The sequence below is a fragment of the Puntigrus tetrazona genome, chromosome 16 (genome assembly GCF_018831695.1).
Source record: "Puntigrus tetrazona isolate hp1 chromosome 16, ASM1883169v1, whole genome shotgun sequence".
In the NCBI taxonomy this organism is placed as follows: domain Eukaryota; kingdom Metazoa; phylum Chordata; class Actinopteri; order Cypriniformes; family Cyprinidae; genus Puntigrus; species Puntigrus tetrazona.
The window spans coordinates 15,452,882-15,477,453 of record NC_056714.1 but is presented as its reverse complement, the minus strand read 5'-3'; the positions used below and the strand labels follow the sequence as shown (position 1 = coordinate 15,477,453).

General features: G+C 40.0%; 1 protein-coding gene across 2 annotated transcripts in view; it reads left to right on the top strand.

The window, feature by feature from the left end:
• The first annotated feature begins 1,249 nt into the window (after positions 1 to 1,249).
• Positions 1,250 to 24,572, top strand: part of bcam (basal cell adhesion molecule (Lutheran blood group)) — a 45,385-nt gene continuing 22,062 nt past the window's right edge. The window contains exon 1 of one of the 2 annotated variants that reach the window (XM_043260915.1): positions 1,250 to 1,494. In XM_043260915.1, the coding sequence (XP_043116850.1) occupies positions 1,431 to 1,494 (64 nt within the window). In that variant the 5' untranslated portion in view covers positions 1,250 to 1,430. The remainder of the gene's footprint in view (positions 1,495 to 24,572) is intronic. The other variant, XM_043260916.1, reaches the window with a different exon arrangement.

Genomic DNA, 24,572 nt, shown 5'->3' with positions numbered 1-24,572 from the left:
GCAGCTGGCAAATTGTGATGGAGAATGAATGGAGTTTGAGATTGAGTTTAGTGGGATTATCAGTGAATAAAGTTTCAGTTTGTTTGTTAGACTGTTGTTGTATGTTGTTGTCCGCACTAGTTTTTTTTGTAGTGAATTTTACACTTATTTAGTCTTTTTGGAGGTTATCGTGAACTATTATGCTATACTGTCTGTGCGAAAATATATTTTCTTCTGTATTCCACTGAAACGGAAACAACATGAAAACTTAATCCAATTTTCATTTCTGGTGAACTATCCCTTTAACAGACCGTACGTTCATGTCAGTCTGCTTTATCTCTGATGTAGCCATTACTGGAAAATTTTATTTATTTTTATGACACTTACCAGAACAAGCCCTTCTCAGTACTGATGTTTCAGATGTTACTGACCCCTTAATTCCCTAACTTTCCATGCTTTGCACTGGATTTTGGGCATTGGAATATGAATGCGTATGCATAAGCAATGTCCGTTTGGACTCTGAAGTGCGTCACTTCTGGTGTTACGAGATGAGCACTTTAATACATTGCTGTGCTGTCATGACCCAAGAATAGCACAAAGTTACAGTAATGACAAAGCTGAATATATCCCACCGTATCCTCTCTATCCAACACAAAAGCTCCACCCTCCTGTCTTCTCTCTCCTCTTCTTTCATCACTTTGCCCAATTCCATTTCCCAAGCCTCTCTCCTCTTATCGGGTTCTTATCGCTCTCTCTCTCTCTCTCTCTCTCTCTTTGTGCACCCCACTCCTCATCCTGAGAAGAGTTAAGAAGCTGTTTTGCTCCAGCTATCCCAGGAATGCCTGTTTGAAACCCAGTGTGAACTGAGAGACTGTTATTACCAAAGACACACAAATGAATGATCCAAACCAGCGGAAGACTTAAAACCACACTAGCGCATGCTCGTAGATCATGAAAAGCAGCGTTTCCAACATTTATAGTAGCCTTTTGCTTTATATGTGTTTACCAGCATGTTTTTGGACACGCTGGAAAACAGTAAGTAATACAAGACAGCATTAGAGGTCAAACCAAAAAGCCTTATTGGATTAACGAAGTGCCTTACAAAAAGTCAAAACGCTTCTCAGTGTATCATCCTTTTTAATAATTAGCCAATAACCTGTAAAAAAAATCTCTCTCTTCTGGCCGTACACTCAAGCAGCACTTTACTCGTTTGGGAAGGGAGAGGAGTGGAGAGGGGAGGGGCGCACGGTCACCTTTTGTGCAAATATATCAGCCAAGTCACTGCCATCCGCATCAGATTTCTTGCGCCAAGAAGGACTGGGGAGCGCACCGCATTACTGCGAGTGAGCACGACAGCAGAGCAGAGGGCGAAGGAGCTGTACCGAGACCAGAAGCTGCAAAGAAACACAACGGCGCGACGCCAAACAAAGCCGCCAAGTTGAGACGCAACTATGGAGAGAGCGATGTTGGGACGCTTCGGGATTTTCTGCACCTTGCTTGCTGTTGCGCTGCAAGGTAAGTAGTAATAATAGTATCTTTCAAAAGAAGTTTATTAAATAATTAAACGCTTAAGTAGTTTTTTTTGTTTTGTTAACCATAAGGATTATTTCCTATTTTGTGAGCATACATGTAAATTGCATGTTTGAACGTGGAGTAAATTAAGAATAGGTTACTTTTCTGTTGGTTCTTGGAACAACCTGTTACCTTGGAACCTATGTGGAGGAGAAATAGCGCAAGCGTCGAAAGCAACTTTGGGGACTTGCGAGACGTTGCGCGTAAGACATTTTAGGACACTTAAAATAAACAGGGGTTTAGTGGTTGATGGCGTCTTTGAGGGTCTCCTGTTTAAGTCAGGGAATGGTTGAAGGGTTAACAAGCCGGAGTGGTCTTGGTCTTTGAGGAGGGGAGAGGAGCTCCTGCTCCGCTGCGCTTGAGAGAGAGGCGGTATCGCCGGACAGACGCGCGTACTTTCATCTGAGTTCAAGTGTGCAGCTGCGGAGAATCTAAATTCATATCATGTCAGTATGATCCTGAGATACTGAAACCTTGGCTAAATGTACATTCGCATACGTATTAGCCCACTACGCTTTTTACATTTTAGAGATAATGGCGTAACATTAATTTCAAAATTATAGTTTACTAATATTTAGAGATTTACAGTTGGGATTACAATATAACGTAATCTATAAAATTAAATTATTTTTGGATTTATAACAAATCATAAAAAAAGAAATGTCTTATGTAGATATAAAATTACCCTGTACAGAATTATGTAGCCTACTGTTTGGGCACCATAGCCTACAATACAAATACCAATGTTAAAATATGGCTATTAAGCCTATGCAAGATTTTTCAACAAACAGTCGAATCAAGTTGTACTTCCGTAATACATGCCTGAATGTACAAATGCTACAAAAAGTATCTGTAGCCTGTTTTATTCGTTAAGAGTAAAAAGAATGTGATGTTAATATTCTGTGCCAATATATGAACCTGCTCCATTGGGCTGTAACTGTCTGCAGTTCAGTTGGTAGCAGTTTTGTTCTGCTTTGAAGTGTTTGGCTTCCGATGACCAATGATTTTTTTCTGCGCGAAAGAACTGTGGCTCCGCCCCTAGCTCCGCCCACTATCCGACGTCCACCACGTATTATCGCTTTAAAAATGAAGCCTACTTTCAAATGACCGCATGTTTGAATTGCAGATAAGTGTATTTTACTTTAACACCAAATTTAAATTGTATGTCTGGCAATTTGACTTAGGTCAACGTTGAAAGCCTGCCCGTTTTTTCGCTTAAACATGAGTGACTTTGAGTGAAAACATTCAAATAAAGAAGCCCTCTCCAAAAAAAAAAAATAACCCTCCCAGGCAGACATTCTTCACCATCCCAGAGGTACTTGCGTTTTATCTTTCTATCTGCTCTTAAGGCTCTCTCACTCCCTTCCCCTACTGTGTATCTGGCTCTTCCAGCATGCTCACCTTCTTTCAATGCTGCGGCTATCTGCAGTCTTTCTTTTTTAAACTACCTATCTCATCCCTCAGCGCCTTGCCTTTCTTCCGTTGTTCGAGGCTCTTCTCGTGTCCAGTGTGAAAATACGAGTGGTGCAACAGACAGATGAAGCGTTTCTTCTGATGATCTCACTCAAGGCTCCAGGGTGCTGCGTTTGGGTTTAATACACTGATCTGTGATGCAGCTGTTGCTCTGAAAGCAGGTCCTCTGAGATGATCTCTTCTGTAGCTGTTTTCCCCCTCTCTCTTTAACTCGAACGTCATTAAGAATTTACTCTTTTTTGCATGTGCTTTAATTGGGTCGATCAGGGGATCCTCGGTTTGATGCCAAACTATCTGACGGCCAGGCTGCTCTGGCAGTTTCTGGTATCATACCGCATGATCCGTGACTTTTTAAACTCCGCAAGGTTGAAAACTGCAACACTTCCAAAAGCTCCCTAGCTTCTTTTCTTTGAGTGCGTCAACAGGCAAACCTCTTTTAATGACTTTATCCTCTTTCTGGGCATAAATTTCAATTGATCTCTAGCGTTTAACTGCCAAATGACAGCTGCTGGAACTCTGCCCGTTCATTTCAATTTGTTTCCTACCTCTCCCCGAGGTACGCCAGCCTCTGTTAGAGCTTTCATATAATTTGCCTTATAATGGAAGTCTCAGTGATTAGCATTTAAAATGGTTCCCGTCCAGCCTCATATTGGAGCCACCTGACCTTGTTACTGTAACCACAAGAACTGATACCAAAGCAATACCCTCCCAGATGACATTTACACAACATTATTTGCATTTTCAAGCCTCAGTTGCATATACTTAGAAGTACCTCCACGACTCTGAGCGTTTGATCGTGGTGGGATGTCAGAAGGTGGCGGAAAGAATCATCGAGACAGCTTGTCAGCTGAGTTTAAGAAGCCTCGCAGAAACAACGCTCTTCCCTTCTTTGTCTATTTCCCCTGCTCATTTCCTTGCTTAAATTTTCTCCTCAGCAGAACCTCCCCAACCGCAGCGGCATCAAACACAAGCGCGCGCGCACACACACACGTCACCCCCCGCAGCCGGCAGTAATTATTATGGAATTAGGAGGCTTCAAATTAAAACCCGCTTTTTGTGCTGGGCCAGCAGATAAAAGCCAATCTGAGGTGGCTTCTGCGAGCTCAAGGCTCCTATAGATATCCATCACGCACACACCTGCGCAATAATCTAGTCACGCACACCTGTGTGTGGAGTAAGCCCACGCGTTACTGTGCTAACCCAAGGTGCTAATTTGGCCGGGGATGATGGTAGTGGTGTAAAGAGCCGGTGAAGTGTACGATTGGGCTCGCTCGCTGTGGGCCCCAGTCTCTCATATCAGCTTTGTGATTCATGCCCGTGAGGAGGGGGGAGTCACTGCTTGGAATGAGAAGCATTCAGCAGGGGACAGGTTACATCTCGCCCCCTGACTCTTCAACCCCCCCGGATTCTCTCTCTTTCAGTCCCTTCTCTATTTCTCTGTCTCTCTTTCGTTCGGCACAGATGGACACGCAGGCTGCCAGTGAAAGCAAGTCACGCAACCACAACACACTGGTTTTAATCCAAGATCACAATATGGCACTTTGCTGCTAGACCATAAAACATTTTTTACGCAGCAATCACATTTTAGTGGTTTGACAGACCCCTGATACTGTAGCATGTTTTTTTTTTTTTTTTTTTTTTTTTTTTTTTTGCAACTGATATGTTTATTAGAGAAAATGCAAGCATATTTTTTTATTCTCTTCATTCATTGCTCTTCACAAGTCCTCTCTTGTGGCCTCATGGGTTGCTAAAGTGTCCATTGGATGTGCACTTATGAATCTCACTGGAAGTAATGGGTCATTTGGGTATTGTGTTATGTATTCTATTAGTTCAGACCCACTGTTTAAAATAGAGAAGTATGTATATTTGTATATGTCATAAGAATGATAAAGAAGATCATATCTAAGATGCCTTCAATAATAATCAAGAGCTTTTGGGCTTGTTTTAATCGTCTGGAGACCCATCATGAAAGCTTGTTTTTGGATTGGCTCGAGGAAAGCTCGCTGCTCACTGCTCTGGCACAAAGCAGCAGCAACCACATGCTTGCCCAGAAAGAAAGATACTAAGCAGTCTGGCGTTTCAACTTAATATCATCTAAGCCAGTTCCTCCTGATCTTTTGTTTTATTTTTTGTCTTGTGTATCCCATCCTCTCATAAACACCAAATCATACTTTTTAACTTTTTTAAGTTGAGTATAATTTAACATTGTTAAATGTTATAATAATGACATTAGGTCATAAAAGATTAGAGAAAGTCAACTTAAAAAACAAGAAAAATTAGCTCTTTAAGGAGAAAGCTTTAGCTTTGTGTTTGGCATGTTTTAGAAGCTGTATAATTTATGAACATTTTTATGTTTTTTGTAAGGTTTATTTATCCAAAATCTTTAGCATAAATATAGGCCTGCTTGCAGTTGGAAGCGTTAAAATTAAATGAAATAAAATTCTGTCTGCATTCCCTTCCCTCACTTTTTTTGTGTGGAACAACTTTTTGCGTGTGTGTGTTCTACAGAAAAAAACAAAAAGACAGGTAGGTAAATGATAACAGAATTGTCAGATTTTGGTGAAGCTAAGGTTTTCAGCAAGACAAATGATTGTGTCGGCCCAACTGAAAGAAACTCTTGAAGTGCACGTAAGTGTATTGACTGATCTAAGCCACAGCAGTTCAGATGCTGATGCAGATGTTGCGCGCTCAGACAAAACACACACACAGTTTTAATGCCGTGGATTAGCTCTGTCTGAGTTGCTTCTGTGTTTGTTAGTCTCTCTTTGTTTTCAGTAATGGTGGTGCTGTTTGTGATCAGTGGGTGACCATTGATGTTTCGGGTGATTTACGGATGGTATTGTACGTGCTCCGGCATAGATAACTGAAAAGTTAACCGGGAAGACAGACAGTGTGTCTATAGATTCTGTGCTGGCAGGATAGAATTTATTCATGCAGACCCACTGAGCTCTTTCACTCAGAATTTATAACCAGTACTACCGAGTCATTTCTTCAAAAAAGAATGCAGTATCCCTACATCACTCCTCCTTTCCGTCTGCACACAAGCCCCCCACCAATCCTCCCGTCTTTCATGAAATCTGGGCCCTGCCCAGTCCTTCGGTGTTCAAACACTCTGCCCACACTACAAAGTATCCGGGCAAGGCAAAAACAGAGATAGAGGAAGCCCAGTAGCCTGCTGCCCTTTGATTTCACCAAGGCTGCAGCTTCAAGGCTGTTATTAGTGCCATACAGGAAACAGAGTATGCGGAAGATATTTTGTGTGTGCGTTATGGCTGTTTTCTGTAAAGGATGTTGAAGTGGTCTGATACTAAAGTGGGGAGCAGAAGGATATGAGGCACAGTGAAAAGCTGCATCTGTGTGTTGGGCTATAGTGCTTTGAAGAATAGGCGCTTCGGAGGCTCTTTGGGGAGACGAGGTTAAGAGCGGCTGATCCATTTAGCTGTGGAGATCGGCAGGGTGATTGGCCGACGCAAATCCTGAAGCCTCTCTCAGGCATTCCTAATGGATTCAGGGCTGATGGGTTTCCTTTTGGGGAAAATATCGCTTTTTAGAGAGGAACTAGAGAGGTCGTGCTACACTATCGTCCATCTTGTAGTACATTGCCACATCTCCCTTAGCTCTATTATACCCGTATCGATTGGGAGATGGACATTAGTTGTTCTGAATTGATTTGTTTATCCTAGCAGTGTTTGGGGATTTGGCTTACAAGAAATGCTTCTTCTTGACGTACTTCCACAGCTCGTTTTCTGTCATAGGTGATCTAACTTTTGGTGTGATTAGGGCTGGACAATAATAAATCATTATTTAAAAATCCACATGTAAATGTATATTTTTTGCAGTACTTTTTTTCTCTATTTTCACATATTTGCCCCCAAATTTGTATATATTAAAATTAGTGCCTCAAACGATTAATTGTGAATAAAAGTTTACTGTTTATATTTATGTATATATAAATACACAATGTATATATTTAAAATGTTATTTATAATATACATGTATATATTTATATTCATATAACTTATTACATGTAAATACATATTTTTTTAAATGTATACTGTATTTATATATATATATATAAATATAAGTATATTATGTAAACAAACTTTTATTTTAGATAGGATTAATTGCAATTAATCATTTGACAGCACTAATTATAATATTTAAATATACAGACTTTATTAATTTTAAGTTAAGTCATGAGTTGCGAGACAAGAAAAAATTGTGAATCTTTAGGAAAGTATAAAAAAAACTAACAAAATACTGGTAAGGATAATCACAAATACACAATCAACATTTAATGTACCGTCCAGCTCTAAGTAAATCATTGGTTGCTTTCTTGTTTTTAGCATCATATCTCAGTTGGACCTCCATTGCAGCTGGTTTAAGCTGTTTCAGCTTTACCTGATGTGCCTGAAAACACTGTCGTGTTGAAACAGTGCTTGTTTAAGAGCTCTTCAAACATCCCTTTCCTCACACAGACTATGCCCATTGTCCTTATACTATCAGCTGGCAAACATTCCCTGGAGAACAGTCTACTGACGCAAGGGAGAGAAAAGCTTTTATAGCCCTCAGCTTACGGCTGTTTGGTTAGTGGAGCGCACCCCCGGGCTGAGCTATTCACTGTCCCGCACTCAAGAGACCCTTCAAGACGTGGTCTCGCTGTAGATTAAACACACACAAACGCTATTTGTAATCCTGACCCCTAGTTTACACACACTCTAAAAAATGTAAAAAAAAAGTGCTTTTAGTAAACAAGTTTGGTTCTTGTTTGATCTCAATCACTTTTGTATCAATGTTTAAATATTGTTGGGGTGAATCATAGTTCAGTGGGTGAAACTAAGTGTCCAGGTTATGTGTGTGTTTTTTCCGGCTGTGATTTATCATCAGCAATCTCCTTTACAATCCATTTGCACAGCGTGTGCCTTTAACACGAAGGACGTTTTTTTCCCCCTTGAGACGGTATTTTGTAGTTTTTTATATCTGGTTAATGGTTAGCCAAGCATTGTTAACCTCTCCAACGAAAATGGTCACTCTTTGACGAGCCGCATTGTTGCTTTAACAGTGCTTGACCCGTGAAGTACCTCTGCTGAATCTATAATGTCTTCATACCGATGGATTAAACTATCCCTTGAAAGATTTCGCAGAGGAACATGGTGGTTTCTGGCTATTCCCACTTGTAAAAGAGTCACATTTATATTTTTGTGCATTACGTATGTTTGTGACAGACATTTGGGGAAGGTTTGAGTATTTGAGATTGGGGCTTCCCCATTGCACGCTGAGATTGGGTGTCAGATCACATTTCATTTAGTAGACACATGTTCAGGTGATTACCTGCGGGAGAAGAGTGTCTCTCGCTTTACACAACCTCAACCCCCACAACCTGCTCGGTCTCTGTAACACACACTCTGCTGTCCTGCGTCTTGTAAAACCTGTGCGAACATGACTTTGAATATGACCAGCACTAGCACTTTTTGCTCCTACTTATTCAAAAATCACTGACTTAAGCAGTATAGGTCTTGTTTTCTAGAGAAAATATGTAAACCTAATTAAAACAAGATATAAGATTACATTAGGTTGCATAAGAGTTTAAATTATATAAAGTATATACATTTATTTCTATATATAATTAAAAAAATAAAATAAAAAGATATATTTATATATTATATATATATATATATATACATACATGCGTGGGCACACACACACACACACACACACACTAGAGTATATATATATAGCTGTATTTTTATCAGCCACTACTCCAGTTTTCAGTGTTATGGGATTTTTCAGTAATTATTTTAATATGCTGATTTGGTGGTCAAATAACATTTCTTATTAATACCAGTGTCTGAAAGAACATCCTTTAATAGGAATATTTAACATTTAAACATTATAAATGCCTTTGCTTATAACGCATGCACTTAAAACATGAAAAAAAAAAAAAAAAAAGCTATTTGCAAAAAGGGAATAGAATAAACTTTATTTTTATTAAAATTAATTAATTCAAATTTGACATGTCTTATGCAATCTGATGCAACACTGTTTGTATAATTTATCCAGTTTTAAAGAGGTTTATATCTTCACTGGAAAACACGATAAAGGAAATTATTTCGGGTTTGCTCTTTTTCTCTCTCCCTCCTCTGTATCGAAACCCTTCATCTCTGTAGATTAGCGAGCGCTCTGCTTTCGTTTGTGGTTAATGAGTGTCCCTCGCTGATAGCTAATCAGGAAGGTGGTATGATGGACCCCAAGGAGCGCGGAGCCAACTCTAATTCTGTTGCCTTGCTGATTGACACTTAGTTTGATAATCATATTCAGGCCTGCGGGGCCCCGGCATTGGTTCCCCCCTGCATAATCTCAACCAATCACTGATTTCCCTGTACAGTACTAGCCTGACTGACAGCTAGCACGGCTACACTTCCTACGGAGTTTCAGGTTTCATACCTTGTCACTTCTTAAAGGTTGTAGCCATCCATTTGCCCTGAAATGAAATCCTATTAATGGCCAGTAATCAGTCTTGGATGTAATTTGCGTTTCACAGAGAACACAGATGAAGTTTGTAACATTCACATTATGCTTCAACTCCGATGGGAAGGATATTTTTACCAGCGCTAGGATCTCAGAAGATCATAATACACCGGTTTATCGAGTTTGAAGAACTAAAATGTAGCGCAAATGAAAATCTTGTTATGTATTATCAAAGGAAATGAGCTTTGTGCGATCAAATTAAGCTTTCATGTGGGCCAGTAATTCTTTGTTTGCTGTCTATTCCTCACAGAGTCCAGAATCTCTTAAAAGACAATTATGCAGACGACGGTGGCATTTGGCTTACAATGGATTAGTATAGTTCGTTAAAAACACAGAAGCTCATGAAATGGTTCTGCGCTAAGACACACAGGGCTTTAACTCTTTAAGACGGACTTAATTAGACTGTTATTTTGGGAAGAGGTCGTCACGCTTTGGAAGATAGAATCTGTTAGGCATATGTTTGAGGGACTTTGTTGGTGTTGTTGCTGTCTTTGGTCCTCCTGGTGTCCTGTATAGGGTGTGGATCGCCCGCTGACAGTGGCGGCTGTCACTCCCCACCTCGGCTGAACATTTTTGGGACAGCGGTCAGTCTAACCCCTCTGTTCCTTGCCAAGTAACCATGGCGACGGGCACGTGGAATTCCCTAGTCAATTAACAGTGGGAGTGGGAGTAGGAGCGGGCGTGTGGGCGCATATTGACTGGCGGTGGGGAGGGCCGACGGAGTGAGAACAGAGGACACATGTTCATTAAAATCATCCATCCTGGATCAGATGGTGGATCTGGAGCTTTTTCCCTCCCTCCCTTTCTTTCTCTCTCTCCCAGTCTCTTTGAAATGCTTGTGTTGTTGGTTTGGGAGGATGATACTGTACCTCAGTGGGCTGAAGGCAACTTTCTCACACTGCTCTGCCCTTTCCTTTGTCCTTCATTCATTCTCACTCGCTTTGTTAGTGGCTCCCTTTCTTTTGGGGAAGCCCCTTTCCTTCTCTTTTTCCTCTTTTTAGCTGCTCAGACACTATACTCTTTAGACAGTTACGTCATACGGTACAATTAGTGAAAGCCATAAATGCAATTAGAACACAGAGAATAAAATACAAAAAAAGTTATAGTCGAATACAGATCTTATGCAATTTATGCAATTATGCTCTATTATGCAATTTTGCTCTGATGATTATATATTAACACGTTATTTTACAGTATTAGTTGCTTATTATCATGCATATAACTAGAATATTAGCCATTTATTTGTGTTAATTAAGCATATATTGATGCCTTTTTCAACATTACCCTATTCTACATTTCTAATCCTACCCAATACCTAAACTTTACAACTACATTATTAATTATTAAGCAGCTTATTAAGAATTTATTAAGGGAAAAGTTGTAGTTGATAGTTAACAAGTGCTACCTATTCTAAAGTGCTCATAACCAGCTTGGAACCAGCTTAAAACAAACTTAAACGATTCATGATTCAAACCAGTATAAGCTCATTTTTCAACAGGTAACATATGAAATAAGTACATCAAAATATCTAAAATATATAAATATATCATAAAAAAATGATATATATAAACAAATGCAGCCTTGATGAGCATGATAGACTTCTTTTAAAAACATAAAAAATGTACCAACTCTTATTTATTTTAACTTGGTTATGTAGGGTCCAAGGCATCTATATCCATATCTTCTCACTTTCTGTCTACATGTGGCCACACACACGCATACCCACATGCTCTTGTACCTGTGCAGCAGTTAAAGGACAAGGCTACATTGTTAAGGCATTCCTGGGGCTGCTGGAATGCAGGTATTAATGCGGAGTGATTAGACACAGCGAGAGAACGAGTGCAGAGAGGAGGGGGAGTGACAGAAAGGAAAAAAGAAGGACAGAGGGGCTGGATTGGGAAGAATAGAGAGGTAGAGTGGGATATAGAGAGGTACAGAAAGGGAACATATTGCAGAATGAGAATGACAAATTGTTTTGAAGCCGAACTGAGGAGAGGATTCAATGGCCACATTGATTTTCTATACTTAAAGGGATAGTTCACCTTAAAAAGAACATTCTGCCATAATTTAATGACCGTCATGTTGTTCCAAACCTATGCCTGACTGTGAAGAACGAGGCTGTGCCTTTCCTATGCACTTACTGTACGGTGAATGAAAACTAAAGCTTTCAAGCCTCAAAAAGGGCACAAAAGCAATATAAAGTATCATGCAAGTGGCCCATGTGACTGATATTTCAAATCTTCTGAAGCCATGCAGTACTAATCACAGACACAGTGATCCAGTTGAGTTAACATCAGTTTTGGTCTGTTTCTCTTGTAAAGCCATCAGACTACTTCAGAAAGGCTTTTAATGTGGTGAATAAATCGCATGGACCGCTCTTATGATGAAAATTCCATTCCCTGTATACTGTCATTGTATGGAAAGTCTTCTGTGTTGCTCAGTAGAAAAAGTCACAGGTTTAGAATGATACGTGGGTGAGTAAATGATAAGAGGATTAGATTTGGGGGGAACTATCCTTTTAAGTTTATGTGTTGACTGTGTGAGTGTCAGGAATGTGTTTCTTACTGACAGAACTAATACTGCACTATACTGTGCGTGTTGACATTGGAAGTGTGCGTGTGGTACATTTCTATCGAACATTCCAGAGAGGAATTTCGCCTTTTTCGTTCCAGAGAGGAATTTGGATATAACTGCATTTAAAAATAGGAAGTGGATTGCCTGGGAGGTCCCGACATAATGATGGCAGTACCAGCTGGTGATCGGATCTGCCATGGATCTGTGTGTGAGAAAGGGAGGACGAGAGCAGGCGGGGGTTGCCTGTTGGTGCTTCCATGGTGATGGCCGCATTGCCAACCAATGTCAGCCGTGCCATCTCTGCTATATGGCCAGGTGGCATCAACCAGCAACATGTCCTGGCATTAACTACTACACACCCCTTCCAACACACAAGGTGGTGTAATCAATGTCAAAGTCAACCTCCTCTACCCCATGATCTGCCCTCACCCCTCCTCGAATCCCCACCCATCTCTCCATCTGCTTCCTGTATGTGCTGCGCGGATGGGTTGAGATTCATTTAACATTTGTGGGTGTCCCATATCAAAAATGCACCAAATTCCAAAAGCTCCTAGTAAAAATATCACACATTTAACAAAATTCAGTTTTAATGTTTAATTTAAAGCTGAAGTGTATAATTTCTTTGCCATTTGTTTAGACTTTTCTGCCTTTAGATAATCCTATTTTATTTTATTTTATTTTATTTTATATAAAATGTAATATGTATTCGGTATTTGATATAAAAATAAGTATAATCTGAACTTGTTGGTTTAGTAAAACTAAATATATATTTACTGTAAGTTAACAACCCAGTGGCTGTTTGGTTGAATGGGTGTTGCTGCAAAAATCAACCCTTTTAAACTTATTTTATTTTTTTAATATAAAAAAATAATTAAAATTAAATAATTAAATTAAAATAATTGTTACTTGTTCGTTTTGGTGAAATCTTTTTTTTTTTTTAAATAGATGTTTACTGTAATTTAAGTTATCAGCTTGGTGACTGATTGGTTGAAATGGTGATTCTGTTGATCAAAAGTAACCCCTTTTTTAATTACTTTTAAGCTATACTGAATATCGTTAAAATACTGATGCATTTGTTGATGCTTTTGTTTGGCATTACATATGACATCAGAGCACTAGTTAATGGACAACAAAATTTTTGTGTACTCTTTATCATTTTCTTATTGCAGCCTCTAACTCCGTCTTGATCTTTCCATCTCTCTGTATCTGTGATTCATAGTTTAAAGTGTTGTGTTGAGCTCTGGATGGAGTGACAGAGAGGGAGAGAGACAGCTGGACACTCATGGCTCCAAAGATCAGTTTACACAAACTCACAGGCATGTCTGGCTGCAGTCTCCCTCTCTTTCTGTCCCTCGTCTCTTTCGTTCCACTTCTCTTATTTGCTCGGACCATTGCTCTGTTTCAGTCAAACAAACTCCCTACACACACATGGTGCTATGTGTTACGGTAGAGTTGTCATCTTGTGTCGGTTTATCCGGAGCGCAGCTCAAGCCTGACATCAAACACACATCTAAACAATGAAGTCATGAAAACAGGATGAAACTGCTCCGGGGCAGTAACCATGAGCCCCTGTCTACAAACACACACACATTCAAATGGAAACACGTATTAAAGGCATGACTCCTCAAGCCCCTGCCGTGTCATTCATTGATAAAGAATGGAACGGATTGCACATGGAAAAATCTAGAGCGTGCAGATTGAGTGACAGACAGGCAGAAAGTGCCCCAACACCCTGCCCCCTTCTCTCCTTCTGCACCCCCTGTTTTTGAGGTGACAGATGGCTGTTTTTTACTCTTTTTCTTTTCTTCTGTCACTCTGGTCTCTCTTCTTCATACCTGCCTGGACACGGACCCTGTCTTCTCCCTTCTCCAGCCTCGTAAAACCCCCACCTTCAGCAAACATTCTAAAATCCACGCTTTACCCAAGAGTTAGGACACAGCCCGGGGCCATGCAATCTTCTCCAGGTGTGATCTCTAAGATGGGAACAAGCCTAAAATGTCAGCTTTGTTTTGGAACATGGTACAGAGTTGCTGATTTCTAGCAGGTCCAAGCTGATTCAAGCTAGTTATTTGTTGACCACCAGAAGAAAGTTAGTTTCTGGCAAAAGATGGTGTTATCGGCTTAGACCCGCCAGCAGTGTTCTGGTAATGATGCAACAGCAGCGTTGTCATTGTTAAAGTGCAAAAATTACAAAAAACTTATAAATAAAAATATGAAGAACAATAACATAAAAGCATCTAAAAATGTAAATTAATATATCAAATGTAAAAGATGATTAATGATTATTGAATTGTAAATGCTTAATGCCAAAATGAATACAAACTAGTTCACCAAAACACACAAAAATGAGTCACACTACCCATGTTATATATAATATATATGAGATTTTCAAAGTAGCCTGTACGTAATGTGTTAACGGTTCCTCATAGCATACCTTATTAGCCTGCTAGCTTTACCTTTACCATGCACAAATGTTTAGTTCTACATTTCACACATTCTTAAATGTTTTACATATTTTTTTTTGTGTTACTGTTCAGGTATTACAAACAGCTACCCCGAGGGTCCTCGGCAGATTCTTTGTGGCACAGTAGCTCTTTAGGGATTTATTGACAGGTCTAGCAGAGCAAAGAAGGACTAGTTTCCATATCTGAAACACTCTGATACAGTTTCATTCTCCTTGACAAGTTTGTGTTTGTGTGATGTTTAGCAGATAAACTGTGACATGTCTTTTCATGTCAGACGTGTGCGTATCGCCTACCTCACCAGTCAGGCAATAAGTCACAGCACTGAAGAAAGAAAGAGATTTCATCACGCTCCTTTAATGTTTGGGGGTTTTTTTATCATGTTTTTCAAATACTTCTCATATTTGAGCATATTTGAGGACATCTTTTGCTTTTGAAATGTTATTGTGCTCCATTCTTGGAAATTTCGCTAAGAAGGATTTGCGTCCACTGATAGTGTTGTTTATTTGCATGCACCGTCTGCTCCGCAGCAGCACTGTTCAGAATTATGCAAATCAGGTAACATGGCACAAGAATTGAAATACTGCAAGTGAATGTGGCGCAACTGTTTAGCGACTTCACCAATCTGATTTTGTGTGTTTGGATTACAAAAGACATAATGGGACACAGAGGAGGCAGCAGTAGCCTCTGTTCTTATCGCTTTCTTTCACTCAAGGTTTCAGCTCAGTGCTCTTCACTGCGGCTCTCTCAGACTATCCCCTCCTCTTATCTCCACATGCCCGAGGTTCTGTCCATCCTGCCAGAACAGTTGAGGCAGAGCGGTCTGTGTTCAATTTCATCCATTTTTTCATAGCTTTTCTCCTCATTGTTTTTCTTTTACAATTAGATCCCTCTCCCGTAGTTGCTAGAAGCCATAGTTTTAAAATGAGTTCATTAGACAATGACTTTTCAAGGGGGTTTGCTCTGGGGGTCGGAGGGCTGACGTTTCGGATGGCTGCCCCCAAACACGAATTGTTTCGTCTATTTAAGCTTTTACGGTCTGCATATTTACATTGATATTCACTTAGTGTGGTTTGGGATCTTACATTTTTCATCTGATGAAAAATACAAAGTTTCAGTTCAATAACTTTGAAGATGAACTTCATGAGTCAGCTGTGTGGGAAATGTATTCATGACATGCAATTCAATTTAGCTTACAAGAACGATTTTTAGTCCCAACCAGATTTCCATGCTGCATTATTTTAAACCCACCCCAACCTTTGGTTTTTGATTTCCACTGGGGAGGGATTTAATCTTAATTTTCTGAAGTCAGACCACCAAAATGTGAAAATCCTCCTCCTCTGTCTCTCTCTCTCTTGCTCTCTTTCACGTCCTCTCTCCCTGTCCAGCTGGAATTGTGATAAAATCGGTAATTTGTCACCTGCTGCCCTAATGATAAACATCATATTTTTTAATCATGCAATGCTGGTTCTTCCTTCATGTCTTTGTTTTCTCTGCACTTTTTGTCTTTAAACTTATCTGCTTCTCAGCAGACCGTGAAGTCCCGGTCTGCACCCCCACTCCCCAGGCCTATTCATGCCCATGTTTATAAGTCTATTTTGTGGGCGTATACATTATCAGCAGTTCTATCGGTGCGGCTAGCTGTATTGTATTTGTTTTTATGTTGGTGTCTTTGAGCCAGCAACGAATTAGCTAACCTGAAACATCTGATTATTGTTCTGCCTTTGTTTTTCATTGTCTTTGGTATGAGCAGACAAGACGTGTGTTTTATTATTAAATGCCACATTAGTGGTAGTGCCATATTTAATTTTTGAGTGCATTCAGTCGGACGATTTTTTTGTTTCAAAACATACAGTTTGTTCAGCTGAAAATTAACTTCAAAAGACAAAATTCCATAACAGTTTTGAAAGTTGTGAAATTACGTGATCCAGGACTTTTACATAGTGCGTGGCATTGTAAACACCATGTAAAATTCAATACGAGTCTAAAACGATTGGTCAGTCGCAGCGTGCTATTTCTACATTCGAAAATTGTACATAACCAATTTTCCATGTTGTGCTTTTACGTGTTCTCCATATTAAGTCACGGGGAAAGAAAGTAAAACCGCAGCAGGTAGTGGAATGTCAGAATCAGATCTGAAATCAAAAATGGAGATGACGTTGTGTTTACTGACAACAGCAGCACTGGAAGGTGGCGTGAGCAACAAACACGTCCCACAGTCTGATCATAAAAAGAGAAAGATGCAATAATACGTACATCCGATCCTCATATCCCCTCCACAGCCTTAAGGAACCCCTGTCTCCACATCCGATGTTGAGTGACGGATTTTAAACAACTAGGAGAGTGTGTGTGTGTGTGTGATTATCTCAGTCTGGATGGTGTCGTGGATTCCATGTGTGGTCCTCAGCAGAATGTTTTATTCCACCTCCCTTCACTACTTGTGTGTGTGTGTGTGTGTGTACTGACACTCCATTTTCATCTCCATTTTTGTGTTTACAGACTTTTCTGGCGCTGCTCATTAATTATAGCGCTCTACCCCTGACACTATCCTCCCCCCCATTCTATCTCTCATCTCTCTAGTTCCTGGCTCCTGCAGGTTGAGACGTGTTATGTCTGAAATGCAGATAAGGGAGATTCTGCATTTCACACTGCAGATACCAATCTGTACCGCAGCTCGTCCAGTTTGGGCTGCGCTCTGTTGTTAAACTTTTACAATGCTTTTACTATTCGCTAAAACGTAGGCGTTTTACAGCTGATTTTAGAAGGAAAATCTTTGGAATGCCATGGAATGGATTTGAACCCTGTCGCTGAGAGGACAACTAGCGGAAATCTTATTTAGCCAAAATAAATAAAAAATAAAGACACGAGTGTGAGGCTCAGAGTTCGTTGTGGGTGTGCAAAAGCTGTGGAGATCTGTGAGACTTCGTGTGGAGTCCTGCAGCCACATACTTTAGCTAGTATTTTACTATTCATTTACCGTTCCTTCTTTAATTTGTAATACCACTCAGATTTTAGAGATCACTTATTAGCTTGTCCCATTATACATTGCTCTTCTTTGTGCTTTGTATGTTACTAATATTAACTACGACATCAAACATTGTTCATAAAAGTGAAACAGGATAGGATATTCACAAAAAAATAAAAGTATAATATTTGTTAAAATGATACTTAAATGTTTTAATTGTATAATAAATATAAAACATCCTAGTTAACACTTTTATATACATATATATCCCTATTTTTTCCACTTTTCTTTATTTTTGTATCACTTTCTTTCTGTGGTATAGATCAGTCATGTGGAGTGGCACATTATTTGTTTTTTCTGCGATGTCTTCACTCTGGACTCTGCTTTATAACCTCCAGCAGTGTCAGACTGAATCTAAAGCAATCAATGAAGACAGACCTGCCTGTGACCTGACCCCACCCTAGACCCTCAGTCCTCCGTCCCGCCTCAAAGGGGACACACCCTCCCCCATCTATCTCTGTCCCCTTAGTGACCATCCTACGAAGACAATTACCCCCTGCTTGTAACCTTGTTGACATTCCATTGTTGTCCTCTCCGCCCTTCAGATTTTAGGGCTTTTCCCAGCGGATTAAAAAGGGGAAGCATTTATTTTTTTCTGATTTCTTATGTATGCTCAGACATAGCTGAACTCTTTTCGTGACTCAGATGGAAAGGGCAAGTGAATGTGTTGGTTGAGTGTGTGCGTGCGTGTTAACAGACAGATAGATGCCAGGTGTCTCATAATTAGACAGATTAGCTTTGAACGTTCCACACAGATACACTGGGGAAATGCTTTGGGGCGTGCTACTCATGTGTCTGCACTCATCTGTCCCATCGGTTTATCGGTGTCCTGTCCTTTAACATCGTTTTCCACGGTATTCAGACATCTGTATATTTACGTATGTAGTTTGTGGAATGCTATTGCTCGCATGACACAGAACACAGAACTGATAGAGGTAATGAACGCATGATATAGACACACGTCCTAGTGCAGATAATGCAGAAACGCACTGTGCAGTAACACGATCACATGTGAGTTTGTTATCTCGTGTGTGTGTTACAGATTAGGCAAGTTGTTAAAACGAAAGGCCTTTCTTGCATGTAACACTGACAGAAACGCAGTCATTTTTGTGCTACGGCGTTAATAAAAGTGCATGAGCAGAGTAACTCGACAATTTCCCTTCCCCACACTAAAAGCATTCTGTAACCAGTTCACATTAAGGCCACTCCACGTTTTCCATTTCCTCTTTCTCTCTTACTTTACTTTTGTTTTTCAGGATGTTTTTTTTTTTTCCCAAATATCATGGGCACCAGACGTATTATCTAAAATCATTGTGTAATTTCCTTGCATTTGTGAGAGAAATGTGTTATTATAGCGATGAAAATGCTCCATTAACCTGTAGTGAGTTTTTGCTGATGCGCAATTCCATTATTGGCTACTAAAGTGGTAAGCTTGTGATGGAGAGGTTTCGAAACAATGTGAGAGCAAGAGACGACAGAGACATCTGAATTTTTTAGGTGGTAGTCTGCAGCGCTTCATTATGATTAATAATTTGCAGGATTCTGCAGTAAAATGTTTAATAAGCTGTACCATAATATTTTTATATTTAAAAGTAGCTGTAATTCAACTGTATGTTTCTTGCATGGTCTATTTATCATGTATTCAAATAAATATGCTCACAAAAAAAAACTCATGCTCACACTTTGGGTCAGTTTATATATATATATATATATTTATTTATTTCATTAAGAACTGTTGGGCAGTCATTATTACTCCAAATAGAATCGCACAAACCTGTTTCCACTCCGCACCATTCACATGCCCTCTTGCTAATATTTAGCATAATTAGGTTCAGTTCACAACAAATTGAATTTCCTGCTGAAATGAATTAAGGTCTGCATGTACCCTTCAGCGTCTGTGTGTGAGGTTGTTTGCTGTAGCGTCCTCTGCGCTAGGTGACCCTTTGTTTTAATCAATCAAAGTGGCTCACAAGACCTTGACAGCTTGGCTCATACAGGATGTGAAGAAAGACGGAAAGTACAGTAGAAAGATGAGGAAAGATATGCAGTAATTGCACAGGAGAGAAGAAGGGGAATCTTTAAAGGTAGAGTGCGCTGCGCTAACGGGGATAAGATGGATTAGCCGGCCATGAGCGGCATCGATCCTTCTGTCATACTCTCTGACTTGTTTACGCACTCGATGCCCTGAGTTGCAGAGCTAGAAACGTGCCTGTAAGACTGTGATTCGTTACCCACCACTTACTCGTGGTCATTCGAGCATTATAAAGCTAATCCGCCCTAATAGGGGAGAGAAGGAGAGAGGGAAACAGAGGGCTTGGTATAGTAGTGAAGGAGAGCAAGCAAAATAGACGGATAAAATGGAAGAGTGGTTTCATACTAGAGGCTTAGCGCTGTGTTCTTGCTTTGAGACACTGATAACCTGTACAGACAGTCCCGGGTGATGATGGTATGTCATGTTTTGTCCCGCTAGTCTAAACCCAGCCATAATCATACATAAATCCCCTCAAAACACTGAAATACACTGATAAAAAAAAAAATAAAAAACTGTCAAAGGAGAATGGCAAGGACACTAGTAATGAAGTGCAATGGTACCATGTTTGTTTTTTAAATGTACTGTTTACAATAAAGAGTCTTTGGTATATGGTAAATAATAGTTTTTTCACCCAATGCAGTAACTAATGTTTCATTAATTTAATTTATGTATAGATATGTAAAATTTTCAAAGTGAAGTTAAAATATTCATTATTACTATCGTAAGTGCATGATTATATGGTTAATTGTGCTGTATTTTTTGCACATTGCTTTTTTTGTGCAACCTGTTTTCAGGATACTTACTGTTCTCAAAAAATCTGTAAATCATGGTTAATGTTCTTATTTACATATTCATGGTTTACATATTTACGTGTTATCTAACCTATATTACAAAAATTATAAATTTTTATTATACAACCTACAAATATTGTCCATATCTGAAAAGCAAAAATTGCGATTCTGATGTGCTCCCTAACAAATTGTGCATTCTTACTGAGGTCCCTTAGTCTTACCATCTGAGAGTGTCATTGTACCAAGGTACCACCATTTTTGCAAATGGTACAAAAAAATCGGTCAGATGCTCAGCAGAAGAGTGATCGAAACACTGGAGAGAAAAGATGAAAGAGTGTGTAGAATGCATGTGTGTGATTCTGACCTTTAGCCCTCAGTCTGCTGTTAGCGCTGTCAACACTGTAAACAAACTCACTTCATATCGGAGACAGGCTCAGAGACAAAAAAAAATAAAATAAGAGACAGAGAGAGACTGAAGCAGCGGGAAGAAAAGAAAATCTGGAGGGAGAGACGTGAGGTGGAGAAAAAGTGAAGAGAGAGAAATTGAAGCGAATGGGGAAGGGGGGAGAGCAAGGCAGGTGCAAGACTGACTGTAATAGCATTGTGCTGGAAACAGCAGGACACAAGCAAACCCTGACCTGTTCTCTACTCCTCTCGCTCTGTCCTTCACCCTCTATCCCCTTTATCAGCCCTCCGTCCTCCCTTCTTCCACTCTTACTCTTAAAACTATTGCTCAGATTTTGCTTTACTCTATAAGAGCTGAGATTTACACAGTTCAGTGCATTTTGCTATCTGTTCTTCACACACACACACAGACACAGACCGACTAAGTGGACCTCATGAGATCTCCCTGGTGTTCTCTTTCCCTGTTTTCACGGGACCGGTTTGACAAGACGACTCTTATTCTGCTTCACCATGGAGACGTGCAATGTTACGATAACACTTTCCCTTAATCCTATCGGATTAACACCATATCATTTGATTAAATTTTCGCTCATGGCTGAATCTGTTAATATACGCATTGCAGATGTAATTATGCGAAGTCATTCGACGTTTATCGTTCGGGCCACAACAGATGCTCATTTTTTAATATGCTACCCTCATTTCTTACTCCTCCTATTCTCACTAACCTGGAAAGGGGAAGGGAAAACTACACCATCTTAACTATATGCTGGTTGACAGGGAAGCAGGCCCGGGGATGTACAGTCAAACATCAGCAGCCTCAGGGATTGGAGTCACTCTCCCTCTCTCCCTCCCTCCGCTCCTCTCTGCTGCCAAACCGAAGCTCATTAGAGGAAAAGAGATTCCTGACTAAATAGAAAGGGGCTCCTGCCAGACTGGGTGAAAGATGAGGGGGAGAAAAAGAGAGCAAGAGAAGGTGTGTAGAATAAAGAACAAAATTATGAATTAACGTGATCAGCACTTTTAAATTAAGGTATTTTCTTTTGGGATGGGTAAACAAACGGTGTGTGTGTATGTATATGTGTGTATGTATATGTATGTATATATATATACTGTATATACTGAAAACACTGGAAAACCTGGTTAAAATTCTTATTTGCAAATTGATGTTAATAATACATATTTTAATAACAATGTTATAACAACATGGCAAAGGTTGGACAAATACAGCATGCAACAAGCGTATAACCTGTATTCTCTGTTTGTGAAATGTCATCCTCCCAGTTAATATGTTTGACAGTTTGTACGGGTTTCCTCAGACGCTGAAACTAAACACAGCGCACGAAAGTTTCTGCGACTGTACAGGCCTCATGAATATTTAATGAGGCATTGTATCATTTATGATTGGCTGTCTAACACTCTCGCGCCGCATTGTTTCACACTGTACAGTTTTGGCAGAGCAATTGAGCTGGGCTTATACCCCAGGGTCAGAAATGCTGCCAGCTCCCTTTCAAAATGACTAATGTGAAACATTTCTGAACCCAGTGTTAAAAATCTGGCCTTTACCACAAGGTTATGTGTACTGTGTGAAATGCTACTAAAACAAAATGTGGTATACTGCGTAATCATCACCATATTTTACTAGAAAAAATGACCCGCTTCAATACAGATTTTCAATTCTTCTCCGTTATAAAAAGAAGAGTGAAACGAGTTAAATAGGCTGAAGAGCTGAAGTTCTGTTTTTGGAGGATCTTCCTCAATTTACAGTAAAACTAGAAAAAACGTACTTTGACTGGTGTGTGATTATGGGGTTTGTGTGTCAGCCACCCCCCCAGTCCCCCCACAAACCATCCAAAAGTCACCCGCACCATTGTCCAGTTAATAAAGCACCTGTGTGTGAGAAATGTGGAGCTTACGGAGGGAAGGAGGGTGAAAGAAAGAGGGAAAGAGCAGACAAAAGGAGAAGTGTTAACTGAAGTCAGGAGACTAGAATTAAAGCTGACATGGGCAGCAGAGGGCTGGAGGAGGGGACATGTTTTCGTGTGTGGCCTGCTTAAAAGACCTTCGTTTAAACTTGATAAGTTCATAACGGCCTGTGAGAAAACAAGGAGAGAGAAAGTAGTAGAAAATTACATCTTTTAATATCTTCAATGTTTCCCTAAAGCATGGAGATCAAAAGAATAAATTGTTAACCGTAGTTTTTTTTTTTTTTTATGAATTATTTAAGAAGAAACACCAAAAGACAAAGACAAAGTTGATAGTTCAATAACAGATCACTGACAAAGATGTCTAGAACCTTAAAGGACATTGAGGTGTTTTTTTTATTTTCGTTCCTCAGAAACATATTTCCTGCTTGAACAAAGCTTTGTTGATTTGGCCTCATTTGAGCCAGGATAACCCCTTTTCCTTCTGGTTATCTACACCCTAAACACACCGCAGCGTCTGCTCAATATTTATAAATGCAACTTACTATCATCCCTCAGAGAAAAGCATGCTTCGAAGGGGGAATGCTGGGACAGAGAGAGAGAGAGAGAGAGAGAGCGAGAGATGGAGTGGAGAAGTGGCTCTGGATGGATAGAGGGAGAGAAAGCGAGTGAGGGGGCAGTGCTGGCTGTCCTAACCCTTTTAGCGAGATTAACTCGAGCCGTAATGTCTCTCTCACATGGCCCTACTATTTATCTTCTGACTCAGCTCTCTCTCTCCCTTTTTTCCTTATCCTTCTATCGCAATAATGAGTTCGGGTGGTACGGTAGAGGCTGTATTGTGGATGCGCCGGCTACAGCATTAAAACACAACACAGCAGCGTTGTGGCGGCTCTCGTACAGTAACTGTCAGCGCTAATACAACCCCTTCATCCACTCCCAGCCCTGTGCTGTCAATCAAGTTATTTGTTTTTATTGCAGCCTGCTTCCATTTTCAGTTTTTATTCCATCTCTTTCTCTCTCAAAGCTCTCCTATTTAATTCACTTCATTTTAGATGTCCATTACTGGCTGTTCCACCATTAACTGTCATCTAGCCCGACTGATTGCGCTGCCAAACAATGCATATATCTGGCTCCTGCTTTAGATGCTCAATTTTTGCTAAAATAAATGGGGGGAGTGCAGACAAGCACTCAGTTGGAGCGTTTAGACTCCTTCCATTTAGACATCTCTGTTTCTTTTTATATCCCCCCCATTTGCATCCATCTTTCTTTGGGTTTTTGCACTTATATGTAATCGCCCAACCCCCAAAGTGTACCCCATTTCCCTCCCTAAATTTCATTCTCACGTTCGGCTTCGCGCTGGGAACTGGAGTTAGGAATACGGGGCTGTAATTGCACCGCCTGGGGGCCGGTGAGGTGATCGAGAGAGCGAGAGTTGTCCCTCAGCATTAAATATTAACTCTTTTTTTCATCCCTGCCTCTTTGCTGACATGCCCTAATAAGAATCCCATCTCTTCATTTTTATCAATGTCATGTGAGTTTCATTCCAGTCCCTTAGAGGCGATTTCAAATCGAGTTTCCCGAAACGAGTAATTCAAAACTTTTGAGAAGGGCCTTAAGATTGCGGCCCATCCTTTCTTGTTGACCACATTACAAACTACAATCGGATTTCATCATTTTGGCAAACAGATACGCTTCTATATTTAGTCTTGTAGTGCAAGCTCACTAAGATGGAGCGGGATATTTTTTTCTCTTAGGCATTTGAACCTACTTAAAAACTAAGTAAAAAAAGAATAAAACATCAGCTGCGTT